This window comes from Choloepus didactylus, chromosome 12, assembly GCF_015220235.1.
Source record: "Choloepus didactylus isolate mChoDid1 chromosome 12, mChoDid1.pri, whole genome shotgun sequence".
In the NCBI taxonomy this organism is placed as follows: domain Eukaryota; kingdom Metazoa; phylum Chordata; class Mammalia; order Pilosa; family Megalonychidae; genus Choloepus; species Choloepus didactylus.
The window spans coordinates 896,065-912,501 of NC_051318.1; the positions used below are offsets into that span (position 1 = coordinate 896,065).

At 38.8% G+C, this 16,437-nt stretch overlaps 1 protein-coding gene across 3 annotated transcripts in view; it reads right to left on the minus strand.

The window, feature by feature from the left end:
- Positions 1-16,437, minus strand: part of COG6 (component of oligomeric golgi complex 6) — an 82,133-nt gene that overhangs the window by 40,295 nt on the left and 25,401 nt on the right. For all 3 annotated transcript variants that reach the window (XM_037799663.1, XM_037799664.1, XM_037799665.1), the window contains 7 exons: positions 13,872-13,983; positions 11,228-11,310; positions 10,801-10,871; positions 8,699-8,792; positions 4,420-4,548; positions 4,254-4,345; positions 2,879-2,943 (listed from right to left, as the gene is read on the minus strand). In XM_037799663.1, the coding sequence (XP_037655591.1) occupies positions 2,879-2,943; positions 4,254-4,345; positions 4,420-4,548; positions 8,699-8,792; positions 10,801-10,871; positions 11,228-11,310; positions 13,872-13,983 (646 nt within the window). The remainder of the gene's footprint in view (positions 1-2,878; positions 2,944-4,253; positions 4,346-4,419; positions 4,549-8,698; positions 8,793-10,800; positions 10,872-11,227; positions 11,311-13,871; positions 13,984-16,437) is intronic.

Here is a 16,437-nt window from a genome sequence, read left to right on the forward strand (position 1 = left end):
GGGAAAACCACAGAGCCTGCGAGCGGGTGGGCACTGACGAGGGTCCCAGACCACTCAGCTCTGTGGACGCAGCTGTTTGCAGAGCCCACCATGGTTTAAAGAGGACAGGACACATATGATACTCTACAGTTTCTATTTAAAGAGTTAAAATCCAAATGCTGGCTCAGAATCTCTCAGAATTTCGAGCATTCACACAAAAGATGGATCATTTTACCCAAGGGACTTGAAAGATGAAGATTTATTATATGGATTCTGTTTGGGTTGAAGGTACCTGTGAAGTAATGGACATGGCCCCTGGCACCCTCTCCACGATCTAATTTCATCTATATGTAATTTTAAGCTCAGAGCACAGATTTCTCAAACTGGCTATAACCCTAGAGAGCTCAATGCATACACTTATAAATACTTAGTCTACTACCTATGAAGTTTACTTTATTAAGACAAAGAAACAGTTAAATACAGGGTCGAGTAAAATCAATATATGGTTTCTCAAGGATATTTTCCATTACCATTGCAACCTTCTTTTTATGCTTCTAAAAATCAAAACCACACCTGCCTCACAGGCAGTGACACTATCCTGTGTGCTGCTGTAACGGTGGATTCATGACATCGTCATTTCTCAAAAACCTCGGAACTGCACAGTGCAAGGCGTGAGCCGTAATGTTGACTGTGGACTTGAGTGATAAGATGTCAGCAGTGGTTCATGACTTGAACACACGTACCACACGAATTGCAGAGGAAACAAAACAAGGGGGCATATATTGAACTCACTGTACTGTCTGCCAAGGTTTTCTGTAAACCTTAAGCTGCGCTAAAAACTGAGTCTATAATTTTTTTTTAAATCTCCCTAGCCCTAACAAGAATTCACTCCTAAAATGAAAAAAGACTGAGTGACAGCAACTAAGCCAAAAATCCAACATCATGTATCATTAGGAAAAGATTAGCTGCTTATCAGTTAGATGGATGAAAGTGTATATTAATGAACACAGAAGCAGATCCATCACTAAGAAAAGCAATCAGAATAATTGCAAATGAATATATTAAAGCAAGGTTTCTTTTCTCTCAGCTAACGACTGAACCACTAAAAATATTTTGATAGCCAAACACAGTCACATAGGAAGAAAAGTCTTGAATAAAAGTGCAACACTGTCTGGGGCTCTCTGAAGGAAGGAAGGGTACCAGAGTCTGCTGGATCATTAAACACATCACCGTCGACTACTCCAATGTGTTACTGTGAATCCCGTAAACTAGTCACCGAAGGCATCAATAAACATGAAGCATTCATTACTGAACATGAGATACTCAGTAAACAAGGAAACATTCAAGCTCTGTCAGTTCAGAAACTAAAGGGGCTTCTCTTCATTTTGTAACGGAAGCATTTTCCCTTCTTCACCTCTCCATACCTCACAGCCACATGTCCCAAATAGTCACAGCAATGCCCTACGCTTGTTTAGCACTTTTCTGGGAAAACACATTTACGGAAGATTAAATGCGGATTTTTCTGTATGTTTTAAAACAGAGGCCGACTCCAGCATGTACTTCTTTAGCGTGGGCAACACTTTAAGCATTTTTAACATAACATTTCTCATTCAGACCAGAAGCTTTCAGGCCCACCCCATCCCTGATTCTAGAATACTGATACTTCACACAACCATTTTTTTTAAAAAAGGAAAGGCTGTAATAAGAAACATAATACCATAATTAAGGAGGGAATAAAAGATAAAGTACAATTTATTCACCAAAATGACTAGGAGTTTCACTTAACTATATGTAGTTAAAAAAAAGTATCAGAAGTACAGAATAAGAATTTTTTTATTTTCCTTTTTCTCATTTTATTTTTCCAATAATTACTAACATACAAAACAAGCAACATTTATATGATCTATTAGTGTCTAAAAATCAAACATGGTAAGTAAATATTTTATTTGGGAGAAATAAGTAAAATAATTTCTTAATACTTGGCTGTTTATTGAACATGCAACTGAGCTCTAAGATGACTGAGTTATAGGAATAATTAAATGTGCAAATATAATCAATATTCCCAAGGCATGCCCCCTGAGATTTCCTTGCCTGGGACAAAATACCCAAAAAAAAAAGAAAACCTTAGAAATGAAAGAAACTTAGTTTTAAAATTCAGTTCTTGGTGAGAACTTCTGGATTTCAATTTCGACATAAATTGAAATTAATCAACAAAGAAAAGTAAACCAATAATTGCAAATTATTCTGCAAATGTTAATAAAGGAAAATAAGATTTGCTGCAAGCCTAACTGGTACCAGGAAATGGGCACTCTCAGGTGCTCCTACATCATTTAACCCTTAGAACAACCTTCACCACAGCGAGGTATTTTCATAATCAGGTTAAACACAAGCAAAATAAGGTACAGAAGAGTTATGCAGTTTGAACAAGTTTACATGAAGTGGCAAAGTGGGAATTCTGACCCAAGTTTGACTCCAAATTCTGCTCCTTGTACTACAAATAGTATTGATAATATTAAAACTAAGCAATATTTTATCTTCGGGTCAACCATTATTTATTACTATGATAAATAAACAAAAATTTAGCATGCTTCAAGCAATAAATGGAATATGTTCCCAGTAAAACACTGTTAAGAATTCATAGTTGGCTGTTTCAACTTAATAGGCTTTCTCTCAACATAAATTACTATGGAAAAGAATATATTTTAAAAATTCAATATATGCAAACTAAAAATACTTTGAATTTTCTTTTTTAGAGAGAAAATTGTTATTTTAAAAAATTTTTATCATCCTACATTAATGTGTTAACTGGGCAAATTACTGCTTGATTTCTTTAAACTTCTAAGAATATGACAATAATTTAACTAGATACCACATAACATATAAAAGCAAAATATTTTACCTTTAGAGGCCTGCACACACCCTCAGTGATATGCCCCACAACTTCCTGAATGTTTTCTTCAACACCTAAAATTAATTATAGAATTTAATATTTTCCATATTGTATCTTGCTTTACCTGAGTCCAAGACACTAACAGTAAAGCATATGATCAACAGCATTAAGAACAAACATTTAAAGTAGCAATAACAATGTTTTATTAAGTTCAGTATCTCTGAGGACATTGTTAATTTTGTTAATACCTCAGTCCAGGAAGCCTCGCTAGTTCATCTGTTAATAAATAAATGCCAGTTTTTTGAGAAAAGAGTCTAGTACGCAGTGTGAAGCTGCATTAGCATTTCACTCCGCACACACCACATTCCAGGCAGTGGTGCTGCAGACACACAAACAACAAACATCTGCAGCCCAGTGGAGAAATGACACTTGCTAAACAGCATGTTCATCACGCACCATCTGGGCACCTGACGTTTGCTGCCTGCAACCAATGTCATTCTCAACAGATAAAGGACCTGGGCATGGAAGAGCCACCACGCCCACGTACAACCCATTTCACCTAACTCCAATCCACTCCCTTCCCGCCTCTTATACATACTTTCTGAGCCATCTTTAAAGAAATACATTCTTTTAAACTGGATAATTCAGATCACAGAATTAACATAAAAAACGCAGGCTTTGTGCCTATGCCATGCAGTTGCTGAGTCTCATCTCAGCAACAAAGAGCAAAGCTCTGTGGTTAGGTCCTGCCGCCAGCTTCAACCCTGGCCTTGCTCGTGGCTATGCTACATAGAATAACCAAGGGATACACGTCACGAAGTTTCTCTCCACTTCCTGGCAAAAACAGCACATTTTTTAACTCCTGAGTAAACCCTCAAACTCCAAACAAACACCTGAAGGCAGCCGCAGCCAAGAACACATGAGATGTGCAAACGGCAACATCAGCAATCCTCAGGTCAGTTTTCCTCTTGAAACCAAGACAGGAACGTAAGTACAGTCAGCACCAGAGAATGAAAAGGAGGGTGGGCAGCAGAAATGCAAGAATTAGCTTAATGACCATAACAAGTTGCTCAGCCTGTTTCCTCGCAGATGAGATGAAGGTACATGTCATGCTGAGGATCTGAGATAACATGCGGGATACTCAAGAGATGCCCTGAAAGTGCAGCAGAGGTGTCCAGCCTTGACACAGAAGGTCAAAGCGTCCACGACAAAACCGCATACTCCTCCTCTAGGGAGAAGGGGGGGGGGGAAGGAGACGGAAGCGGGCTGCGCCACCCAGGAGCAGAGTGTTGGCCGCAGTGCAGCTGGGGGCAACAGGAATGGAAGCAGAGCGCTGTAGTATTTTCTATTTTCAGGCTCTGGCAAGAAAGGCCTGCAGGCTCACCTTGTGCGGCCACACGCTTTAAGAGAGCTTCGAGGTGCTCCTTTTCAGACGCAGTCGCCTGATGCAGCCATGCCAACATATCCCCCACGTACCTGATAAAAACGGGAGGTCAGTAAAGATTTCCTTCATGAAAGCACCCGCAAGTCATGCTGTCCGATGACCATACCTCAGGGGGTCGTGGGAGTGCATCTCGATGGGTCTGGGGGTACCTCCTGGGCCTCCTCTCGTGAGAGCGTCAATAAAGCCACGGACAACTGTGCTTCTTCTGGCTGTTCCAAATTCATCCAAAGTGTATCTAGAAGAAGCAAGTCACACAGAAAACACTGTTTTTCCTAATAGTTGCATCATACTACACCTGCATTCTGAAGTTAACAAGATATTTAGAAAGCCACACTTAGGGCACTGTCTCAAGCAATGTTATTTTTAAACAATAAAAAATATTTACGATTCGACTTTATCATTATAAAAACTCAATCTACCAGTACATATTTTTGCTCCTCGTAAGAAAGACTGTTGGGATTTGGGACTAAAATGGGGGCAGGGGAAAGAGCAGCACCTCTGGGAAGAGGAGAACACCTGGGCTCCCCAGGTTCCCTGCATGCGCAGCTCCAGCCGCAATGCCAGCAGGGGGCCTAAGGCCATGCTGTCCAGTTCTCAGAGGCTGGTCTTAATTACAGCTCTGCAATCCAAAACTTTTCTTCTACATTGAAAATTTCTCCTTCATACATATCACAACTTACCAGTAAAATGTACTCAAAAGATACTATCCATTTTTAAAAATTTATCTGGACTCCAATATTACACATAGTAGATGCTCCTTAAATTTACTGGCCATGCATAGATACAGCAAGTATCTTTTTACATAAAATTAGAAGTCCTTTATTATAGTTTGGAAAAAAAAAAAAAAGTTCTTTAGGACGGGAAGCTTTGGACTGGGACACAGGGCAATTTGAAGGAAATCTATGAACAGGATGGCTTCAAGTTGCCCAGAGGACCCATTTCTCTAACTATCATCAGCCCTTGTTTCCCATTATCACCTCTACCACTGACTGTACTATTTTAAAAACAAAATATTTGTTTCATAATCCAACATCACCAGATTTAGAATCCACTGACTTTTCAATCACTAAACAGTATTCTACCAGACCAAACATTAAGAAGTGTGTGATTACCCAAAATATAAACAAAGGTTACCAAGATGTCTCAAAGGTCTCCAAAAAGATTAATTTCTTGAGATATATTGTTTAGTTTTTTTAAATACATTACTGATTTAATGAAATCAAGTTTTAAAAATATATAAAGCTGAAAGAGGGTAGTGAAGTGTTTGGGAACTATAAATTTTTAGGGGACGTTCTTTTTTTAGGATGTTCGCTATTAAGCAGACTGTAGTCCTCTGCGTGTAGGTTTTTTTTTTAGTTAAAAGGAAATGGTTTTGAAATTCCCTGCAGTGGCATAGTAGCACAGGAAAGGGAAAATGCAGTATCAAGCTTTGCTTAACTGTATAATTACGTTGCATTCACTTTCTATTTTGTTAAACTAGGAACAAATTCTTGCTTCTTTTTTTTTCCCTCATACTCTTAAATCATAAATATGTTTAAGTTGAAGAAGGCAATCTTTTAATTAAATGATCACCTGATTCTATGAAATAAACTCATGGGCAGGTGACTACTTATTAAAGCACAAAATTCACAAACTTTAAATATATGAAACTAATCCTCATTCCCAAGCCCCTCCTGAGAATGCTACAGGTAAACGCATCATTCCTGCCTCCAGGACCGACTACTGTGACCAGAGCAGGTGCACAGCTGGTGCTGACACAGGCGTGCCCAGCCCAACACCCGGGAGTTTCATCTGCCCACTTCCCTGAGCAACAGTGGAGGTCCATGTTAATCCTCCTGCAACATGCAGGAGCTGCAGAACCCTCCAACTGTAACCGCAGACCTGAAACACCTCTTCCCAAGGACACAGGAAAACTTCTTTGACCCAAAACAAACTCTCTTCCAACAAATGTGCAAAATTAAAAATGCATTTAGAAGACTGAATGTTAAAATTATGTAAATATTCAAAAATACTTATGGTTAAGATAAAAAATTAAACGTTTCACTTTTTATGTTTAGCTATATATATTGAGAGAAGAAAATTTCCAGTCAAAAAGCAAATTAAAAGAATAGGGTAGAAGCCCCTCTGAGTAATGCAACAAATACAAAATGAAGAAAGATCAGCATTGTACATATTACTAGATTCTTAAACAATTTATATTCTGAAGGCTTACCAAAGCAAAGATGAAATCATCAATTAATTTTTTAAACTTTCACTTAGGATAAATTCAATTTTAAAGAAAATTTATACTTGGCTTATTAAAAGTCAGTAATGCCTTAGCATTCCAGGTACACACATACTACCTAAGAAAAACGAAGCATGGTAACCTTCCCCAAGGACTTCAGGAACTGACATTTTCCTTGCACGTGATATGGACACATTTTTGAGACATGATAATAAACAATGAAACCTTACACAATACTTAAATCAAGTTCATACAGTGCCATCTGGTGGTTAGCAGGATACATTAAGTCTTCTCTAAATAAAGAAGCTACAACTTTGAAAGGAATTACTTGATGACAAGCCAAGATTCCCTTAGTGCGCATCTTATCCTAATCAACTGGCCGCGGAGACCTCCTCCTCCACTCAACTGCAAAACGCCCTGACAGCCTTCCACACCACACGATCGTCCCCAACTCCCTGGCGTGTGCCTTCAGAGACAGCCCTTCTTTGGCTCTACTGTAGCTCTGCTCTGCCTTTCAAGCTTTTCCCTTGCTGTTATATACATTCCTCTTAGTTAACAGCTTCCTAGTTTACCGCATTCCAAAATAAAAATAATAGGCACGTTCAGCAATGTGCCAAGCACAGTGTTAAGCACCTACTGAGACCAATCTAACATAACCTTCACAAGCACCCTGGAAGACGGGCACCCGTTATACTTCTTTTATAGCAAAGGACTCGGAGCTCATGGGTTGAGGGGCTTGTCCAAGAAACCTGACCCAAGAGCCCACCTTCTAAACCATTATACAGTATTGCTCCTTTCTCCAAGGGTTGATCGACAGTCAAATTCAGTAAAAATTCATTTACATGTTGGCAGACAGATGTCCTTTCCAACTGCCCAAAACATCCAATGGAAAATTTTTTAAATTAATCTAGTGAACAACCATTAATCTGCAGACAATGTTACACACTATTAAAATCAAATACCACGTGTTTTAAATGCTCTGACAATCAATGATGTTCTAAACAAATCTGACATTCCACACAGCCCTGGCTCCTGGGTCTTACGGGGAGGCTCCGGCAGCTCACTGCCCAAGGACTGCTCCTTCTCAGCCCACAGCCCTGCCCTTGTATGGGCGCAATATGGAACGTCCTGTTCTCCCTTCCCCTCTGGAAAATGCTATTCAACCTTCCCAACTCACTTCAAACCCATTTCCCTCAGGGAACTTACCCTCACGCTCACCCCCTTCCCCTACTTCTGAACTCCCAGAGCCTTACTGCAAAATCCCAGTCCCCAGACTGCGATGAACGGATTCCACTCCCGTGGGCGTGCTGACGTCTGTGAAATCAAGAACGAGGGTGGGGCTGTATCGATACTGTTCTGAGTCCTCCTGCACTGGAGGGCTGTGATTACACACAGCTGCCCCAGGGCTGGGGCTCCGGACCTTTACTGCCGGAGGGGTACGCCTCTAAAACCAGTCCCAGAAGCACCTGAACAGGATGACTCAATGTCAGCAGGAGTCCCCGGCTTTCTGTTTCCTGAGTTTTCACCTCCCTTTAGTCTCCCAAAGCTCATTTTCACACTACCCCTGGCATTTGAAGAAAAAAAAAGCATTATTTTTATATTATATGAGAAATACAAGAATAAAACTAAAAGGCAGAATGACAGGACTATGTACACAAGATGACCATGCACAGGCTCTTACCCAACGCATGGCCACTTGTTTCTCAGCTGTCATAGCTGACGGATCAGACTTGGGCCCCTCTATTTTATATATCCTTTTCATGAACCCTGATTTTAAATGACCTATCTCCTCATCTCTGTGCACTTATCCCTTGCAGTTCCCCATGTGCCCTCCTCCTCTCCAGGCAGGGTTGGTACAGGACTTCTAGTCCCTTACAATTTCAAGGTGGTTGACAAGACAACACACTGGGGAAAAGGCCCTCAACCTCGATATAGATAACAGTTGGTCTCACACAGGGGCACCTTGGTCCCCTCATCATGTTCTACAAGTAACGGGCAAATACGCTGAGGTTCCAGTGATACAAGCAGGTAGGAGGGAAACATCAGTGCAAAGTATCAGAAACATTATGCTACTATACATGAAGTTGAAAATACTGATGACTAATGTAAAGCATCAAAGGAAGAGCAGGTTTGCTATTTTAGTTAGGAAAGAGTGACCAACTTGTACAAGACGGGTCTATCCTGCAGGGCTTCCATGGCCTGAGTTAGCACCGGAGATATGTCACATGACTCCTGTGTCAAAGCTCTGCATTCACCTGAAAAATAACCAGCAATATTACTCTTGTCAGATTAAAACGAAGTCTTCATCAAGCCCCTTATACACCAGGAGTCTAAATTTTATAGCCAATATTTGAAAAAAAATGCTTGGAAAAGCCTAGAGAGCATGCCAATAAAAATTTAGTTTATGCTGTTAACCAAACTAAAAATTTAAGCTTCAATATTTATATAACTTTAAATGACCACATAAACTATCTGCTACATATAAACCCCATTGTATTGTTATAAAAAACTACAGTTCTGCAGACACTGATCAATGAGCAAATATTTACTGAATAACTGCTCTATGCATGGCACTGCGCTGGGTTCAGTGGAGAGGGGAGAGACTAAAGCTTTTCTTACCGGTTCCTTCTTCCAAGGAGCAACCTTTAGGGAGTTTGCAAAAAATGTTTGCGTGGATAATCAGCATGTGGGAGTAGAACTGTAATTTTAAAATAGTCTCAAACTCTTAAAAATCTCCACAGCTACATTGTCTTTATTTTCCTGATCTAATTTTATCCATAAAATGTTTACAAAGTGCCTGCTGTGTTAAAATACTTGAGGACGTGTTCAGGAATCCCAACCTCTGGTACGGGCATCCCTCATGTGTTTATAATGCACTGACAAGGAACACACCTGTGCCCAGGAAGTGACGCTGCTGACACTGGATGTTAGATACTGTGGGATCTCAAAGAAATCAGAGGCAGAGGAGAAATCTAACTGGAGAGATAAACTATGTACACATATGAAAAGGTAAGTAATAACATGGGGTAAGGGGTTACTGAGGGCCACATAAACATTTCCAGGGGTGCGTATTAAGAAATGGGAAAGGTCTCTGTAATTTAATGTCATCACAGAGAGTTCCAGGAAGACATAGAACCCAAGCGCAACCCTGAGGGTTGAGAGTGCATTTGGAGGCAGAGAGAACACCCCAGATGGAAGAAAACAGTATCAACAAGAAAAGCAGAACATGGAACAGGTTTTTGGGATCAAGAGAAATCACCTGACTAAAGGATCAGGTGTTCTCACTGGATAGACTTCCCACGCCTTCTGTCAGGTGATCACCCCCCTAAAACGGCACATCCTCCTGTTCTTACCTGGCTCTGATTTTAAAAGGCTATGTTTTAAACAGCTTAATGAAACATTTTAAAACAAATGAATATACATATCAACTAAAGCAAATAAACGTCTTGTGGTGCAGAAAAAACGCCACCAAAGATGGCATCTCCATCTTTTTTTTCCCTGTAAGGCAACATGGAAAAAGGGACTTTGCAGACAGAATTAAACTTATAAAGTAACAATGAGACCACCCTGCATGACCCAGACAGGGCCAACGGAATCAGACAGGCACCTTATAGGTGGAAGTTGCTGGCAGGAGAGTTAGAGACAAAGTTGAAGAGGAGGAGACACACAAAGCATGGGCGGGACCCAATCTGCTCTTGCAGGCCCTGAAGATGGAAGGGGGGGGGGGCAGGAGCCCAGGAACGCCCCCCGCTGAGGCCAGCAAGGATGTGGGGAGCTGAGGAGCCGAGTCCTGCCACCCACCAGCACGTGCTCCGCATGCCCCCCTGCATGCAGCACGGCCACGCGACACCTTGGTTTAGCCCCCTGGGACCTGCACAGTTCCGATCTACGGCTGTTTTAAGACAATAGATTTGCGTTGTCTTAAGCTGCTGTTTGTAGTCATTTATGGCAGCAACAGTAAACTAATCCACCATCTACAATATTTATGTAAATAACATGAGGTCTAATTGATTTTGAGATAATCTAGGGCAGAAATACTATCTTCATTTTTTATTTCTGTTCTTAATCAAACAGTTCTCAGCTGGTAATATATGCTCATGATACAAACACAAAGGACAATATGCTCAAATGTAAAGTTTCTTTTTTTTTTTTTTTTCAACTTATGTTTGGATTACTAAGATTAAGAAATAAAGATCAAGTGAAACAAAGACATCAATCACTAACAGTCATCAATCTAGGCCACATGAAAACCAACTAACTTACTTTGAGCCCATCGGTAAAGTCTTTCATAAGCTGTTTCTTGAAGCAAGGCCATCTGTTCCATAATTTCTAAACTAAAAAATTTTGAAGATTCATTACAATTTAAACTTTAAGCCATCATTACCTCTAAGCACCTAGTTTGTTTAATTATAGAATCATTTGGTTATAGACTAGTAAGTTTTAACTGTTTTATGGCATTATTTTCTTAATTTTTGGCAATTAAATGTTCAAACTGCAATACCATCTCTTATTTACCCAGTTGGTGTTTTACTCTAAACATGTCAGGGTACAACTTGGCCTTATCCAAAAATAAAGACTAAACTCCTAATCCACAAAATGTCATGCAGTTCCAAAAAGAACTTAGAATGTTTTTAAAACTTTAGAAATATATTAGGTAATGTAATTACTTCAATGAAAAGGTTATACTCACCCTGCAGTTTGTTGGTTTGTACGCAAGAGAACTTTGACATCATTATGAATCTGTTTTACTCTTCCCAATGCTTTGAAGAAATCCTTTAAAATTAAAAACGTGACTTTAAAATGCTCATTTTTTTTTTCAATAAAAATACACTACTCTAACTGGAAAAGCACAAGAGGAAAACAAATTCTTTCACTTGTTCTAATGAAGCCTTCCTATACTAGGCTCAACTTTCTGTAAATTCTTATGAAGAGTACAATATTATTTATAAACATTTTAAAACATGGATTAATTCAATGCCTACCATATGTCAAATAGTGTGCTAGCTGTCAGGAATACAAATCTTGTAAAGACAAAAATCCCTGTCCTTGTAGTAAACAGGCACAGCAGGTGGCAACAAAGGCTACCCTGGCCAGAGTGTGGGTTGCTGGGCAGGAGCTCTCTAGGGCGGAGAGGAGAAGTCAGCTTCTCCCAGACTGATGGAGTGCAGTGACGGTGCTTTAGGGCTTACCCACAAGTCAACAGGCCTTACCCCTCTGCTATAGATGAATTAATGAACTTTTTAAGTTGAGTTCAACTCTTCAGTTCAAGGCCAGTAATAATATATTTTTATATTTAGATAGGAAAAATGGAGAGGGGTAAATAATGAGAGTGGAGAAGTGGAGCCAAGTGAGGGTTTGTATATAGGAAGAACTGGAGGGGTCAAAGAGGGAAAACTGGAGGTGGCCTGGGTTAATTCCAGAGACATAATTACCTGCTGTTAATCATGGGTTTGTGTAGTGCCCAGGGCTTATTTAAAGGAACCTGAATAGGTTGGGAAATTGAAACTCTCATCAGGGTTGTTATTATCTTTTTTCAGTGTTTCCTTTTGGACCCTTCCTTCTTGATAAGAGCATGCTAAATGTTTAAAGAGCCAGTTCTAATTACTTTCTATGTCACAATGGATTTCAATGTGGGCAAAAAAAAAAGACCCTAATCTTGCTGTGCAGACAACTTTACAGAAATGCCTTAGTTTCACATACTGCAGGATAGCTATATTAATGTCACAGAAAACAGTTTCAATTAACATAGTCCTTTGTCTTTATTTGCAGTAGGCAGTTTACCAGTAGAGCATTTTAGAGCATTATTCCATCAACATTAGAATTAACCGAATTTTCTTTTAGAACTGAAGCATCTATTCACCATATTACTTTTACACGCCTCTAGCACCTTGACAGGCAAACCTTTAGGGCAAGGTCTGTTTCTCTTCTTCTTCTAGAATTCCACCCTAAGCAAGAAACATTTGCTAAATGCCTAGATAGGGACTCCAACATTGCCAGCTCATGTAGCAACCTTCCAAAAATGTTTACAATAACAGCAGTATTGGGGATAATAAACCACTGGACTTATTGCAAAAAAAAAAAAAAAAAAAAGAATCCCCGTCCTCAAGAAGCATATAGTCAGCCTAGTGAGAGAGAAACGCAATCCTAAAGATTATTAAACAAAGCAAAAAACGCCAGGTGCTACAACTCCTGTTCCTTGAGGGCAGTGCCCTTATCACAAAGACCACGCTGTATGTGCTTCTCATGAACGTTCAGGTCAAACAGAGCTGGAGACATAAAAGGTGCGCGTTAAGGACATGAGTGGGCTGGAGCTGAAGGCCAAGATTTTCTTCTCCTTTAGAAAAACGTACTGGAGCTTTACATTCCAGATAATCCCAAATAGGGTCCAACCATGAAAATAATGGATGTGTGATTACTTTCTTTTGATGAATAAAACTGGAAACCTTCTCCTCCAATAATGTCTACTATTTCTGCCAAGTAGAAAGAAACATAATAGTAATGTCTACTAAGAGGGGCTCAGTGAGCCCCCAGCCCCAGAGGACCCTTCTGGTGCGCAGGCCCAGAATTCGGGCAGCAGGCCTGTGTGTAGACCCCCTTCCGGCTAGACAACTGAAGGATTTCTTTCTGGGAAAATTAAATGTCTTCAAGGGAAAAAAAGAAATGAACTTTCCTCTAATGTTTATCATGGTAAGAAGCTTTACAGTTCTGCTAAGAATGGTGAGGAGTTAAGAAAAAGTAATTAGATGAAAAGATAAGCAATTTCTAACTCCAGGAAGAACAAAAAAATGGTAAAAGAAAGTATATAATAACTGTAATGTTATAATATAAAAAGGAAATGTGACAAAACTATACAGTGAGGAATGAAGAAAGAGTGGGAGAGTGTGTTTGTGTTTGTGTTGGGAGGAGGGGCAGAAGGAAGGTTAGGCTAAATCCTCATATTTCAGGATAAAAAATCAACAGACAACATTTAATATAATAATCAAAGTATAGTCTTCTTAAATAGAGACCCAGAATACAGACTATACAAAAGAAGCAATTAACAAGGTTGAAAATAGCTGCCAAAGAACTTAGGGGCAGGAACGGTAAAAAGGTGATATGTTTTATTACAAGCCTTGTCATAACTCTTTCATTTCTAAAGAAGCACATGCATTTCTTTGGAAAAAACTTAATTAAAATAAGTTTTGAAATATACATCCTAATTTCCAAATAAATTAAAATTTTAAAAAGATTTTCAGTTCCAACTTATTTGTACAAATGGAAAACAAAGCCTTTAAATACACTGTGCTCCAGCATCTATAGCTGCTGTGCCTCAATCACCATATGGAAAGCCATACCTCAGTGATGGGCCCCTCTCTGGAGCCTCGGAGAAGACGCATCTCGTCAGAAGTCAGCTGGAACTTGGACAAGAAGGCATCAGCAACTTGTGCTCGTATTTCTAATCTTTGACTATAAATAAAAAATAAACATTAAAATCAAGCATGCTATGTCTCTGCATAACTTTCAAACAAATTACATCTCTAAGCTAATAACTCTTCAAAACAAAGATGTGAAAGACCCTCAGCTTCCTCTATTGCCTCATTTCTGCCTTAACGGTGGAAGCTCATCAAGCATGAAGGTGATAAAATTAGCTGATATTGTTCATAGACTTGCTCACAGTTAAAGGAGTTGCTCATTGTGCAAAAGAAGAAATAAGTACAAAAGTGGCCCACGCATTACAAATTCTCAACACCTCAAGTACAAGCCAACTAGGTACTGGAAAAGTTCAGCTATTTTATAGGAGAAAAACATGTTACTGCTTTCAGTTAAATGCCCTAAGCCTTTGACGTTTTAACATAAAGTACAGAGCAACCCCAAATCAGGTCTATTCACTTTTATTTTAGATTAGAAATGGAAGCCACTTACTAATTCCTCAAAAATCTAGTTGCTCTCCTACTTTTTCTATACAGTAGAGCAATAAACTCTCTTAAATTAGACTATGCAACCCTCCTAGACTACCTGAAGGTTAGAAAAAGGCACGGTCTAATCTGGAATGCCACCTTAGGGCCTTAAAGAGGGACTGGGCATGGACAGGACTCCCACCCAAAGGCAAGTCAGAGACGTGAGCTACCCTATCAGAAACCACAGGAAAAATTCAACTTTCCTGGTTTCTACTACCCTAGACCTGAAGACACATAAATGAAATTACAGAAGTGTTTCATGGCAGTATTCGCAGCCAAGCAATATTCTACAAGCTAACAATGTTCACATGAGAATGAACAAAGAGAAACATGGATGCTATTTGTATAGCTGAGGTGTCCTCTTTGTTTTGTTTCTGCACTTTGGTTGTGAGGTTTTAAATTCACAAAGACAAATGCTCCTGCCAAATAGTATAAAAAGTTACAAAAGAAAAGTCCTCCAGGTGGCAGCCAGGTTCTATTTATCTCAAATGATAAACCAGATCACCTAATTAAATTTTCCCAGATTTGCATGGTATATGTCCTTAATTATCTTACTACAAATTTCTCAAAGTTACTACAACAGGTTTTATTTTATACTCTTAAAGCTCCAATCACCATACAAGATTTAAACTAATGAAAAAACAGCGAAGCCATTTCAACTAAAACCATTTTGGAGTGTCTTTTAGATTTCTCTTTAGAGTCAATTTAAAAGGCACAAAGAAAATTAGTCTCTTTGGTTTATAGTTACATTTCATTTTAAACAAAACTTCTTGATCATATCCCTTAATCATTAAAATTCATTCCAAATAACATGAGTGTATCGAAAAATCAATCCATAACACAAAAGACTTTGAACTATAGCCTCTGCATCTACCAAAGAGATGGTTCAAAAATACTTTTAACAATGGCCACATTACTAAAACAAGGATTTGTTATCACAAGGTGTCAACTTTTACAGTAGTGACCGAATAAATTCTAATATATTTGTTTAAATCATGTTACTCTTCAGTGTAACTCACATATTCTTTCCAAGTGGATTTTCACCACTGTTCTGACAGAATGGTTTGGAAGTATCCGTGCACTCTACTGGCATCAGTGGGGGCTTGCACTGGGTGAGGCCCCAGGCCAGGGCATGATGTGACACAAGGAACGTATTTTACAGACCCTGCCCTACCCTTACCTCACTGCTGAATTGTGCTGTCTTTTGGAGGGCTTTTAATATATAAGTAAAAATTATGAAACAAATGTTAACATAAAATATATACATAATGATACATAAATTACAACTTCTAGCATACTTGAGATGTGTTCATGTATGCCCTGCCTATTAAGTGAAGTTATTTAATGCATAAACAAACAGGACACATACATAACATGGAATAATATACAGCAAATAAAAGACATGAGATAGATCTATAAGCACTAATTTAAAACGATGTATTTATAAGACATTTAATATACACAGACGAATTTTAAGAATGTATTCATATATTAACAGAATATTTAAAAATAAGCTTTTTAATCTTCATAATGATTCCTTCAAACCACCCCAGAACATATTTATGAAAGCTTGTGTTGCTTTTTCTCCTCCAGAAATATGTATGTCATATTTTAACTCTACTTCCCTGAGTCACTTCTGCCAAATAATCTCAAAACATTAAGAAAAACATTAACATAAAAATACACGTAAATACAAACCAAGAAAGTGAAAAAATACAAGTGGTAAAACAACTTGAAAAAAATGACCCCCCACAATACTCAAAGACATGTACATTAAAACAGTGTGACACCTTTTCTCATCTATGAAATCAGCATGGTTTTTCTTTAATGACAATACCTAGGTGTTGACAAAAGTTTAATAAAATGGACACTCTCATATACTGCTGATGGAAGTATAAATTTGTATAACCTTTTTAAAACAAAATGTGACAATATGTATGTATCAGGACACATTAAAAAGTTT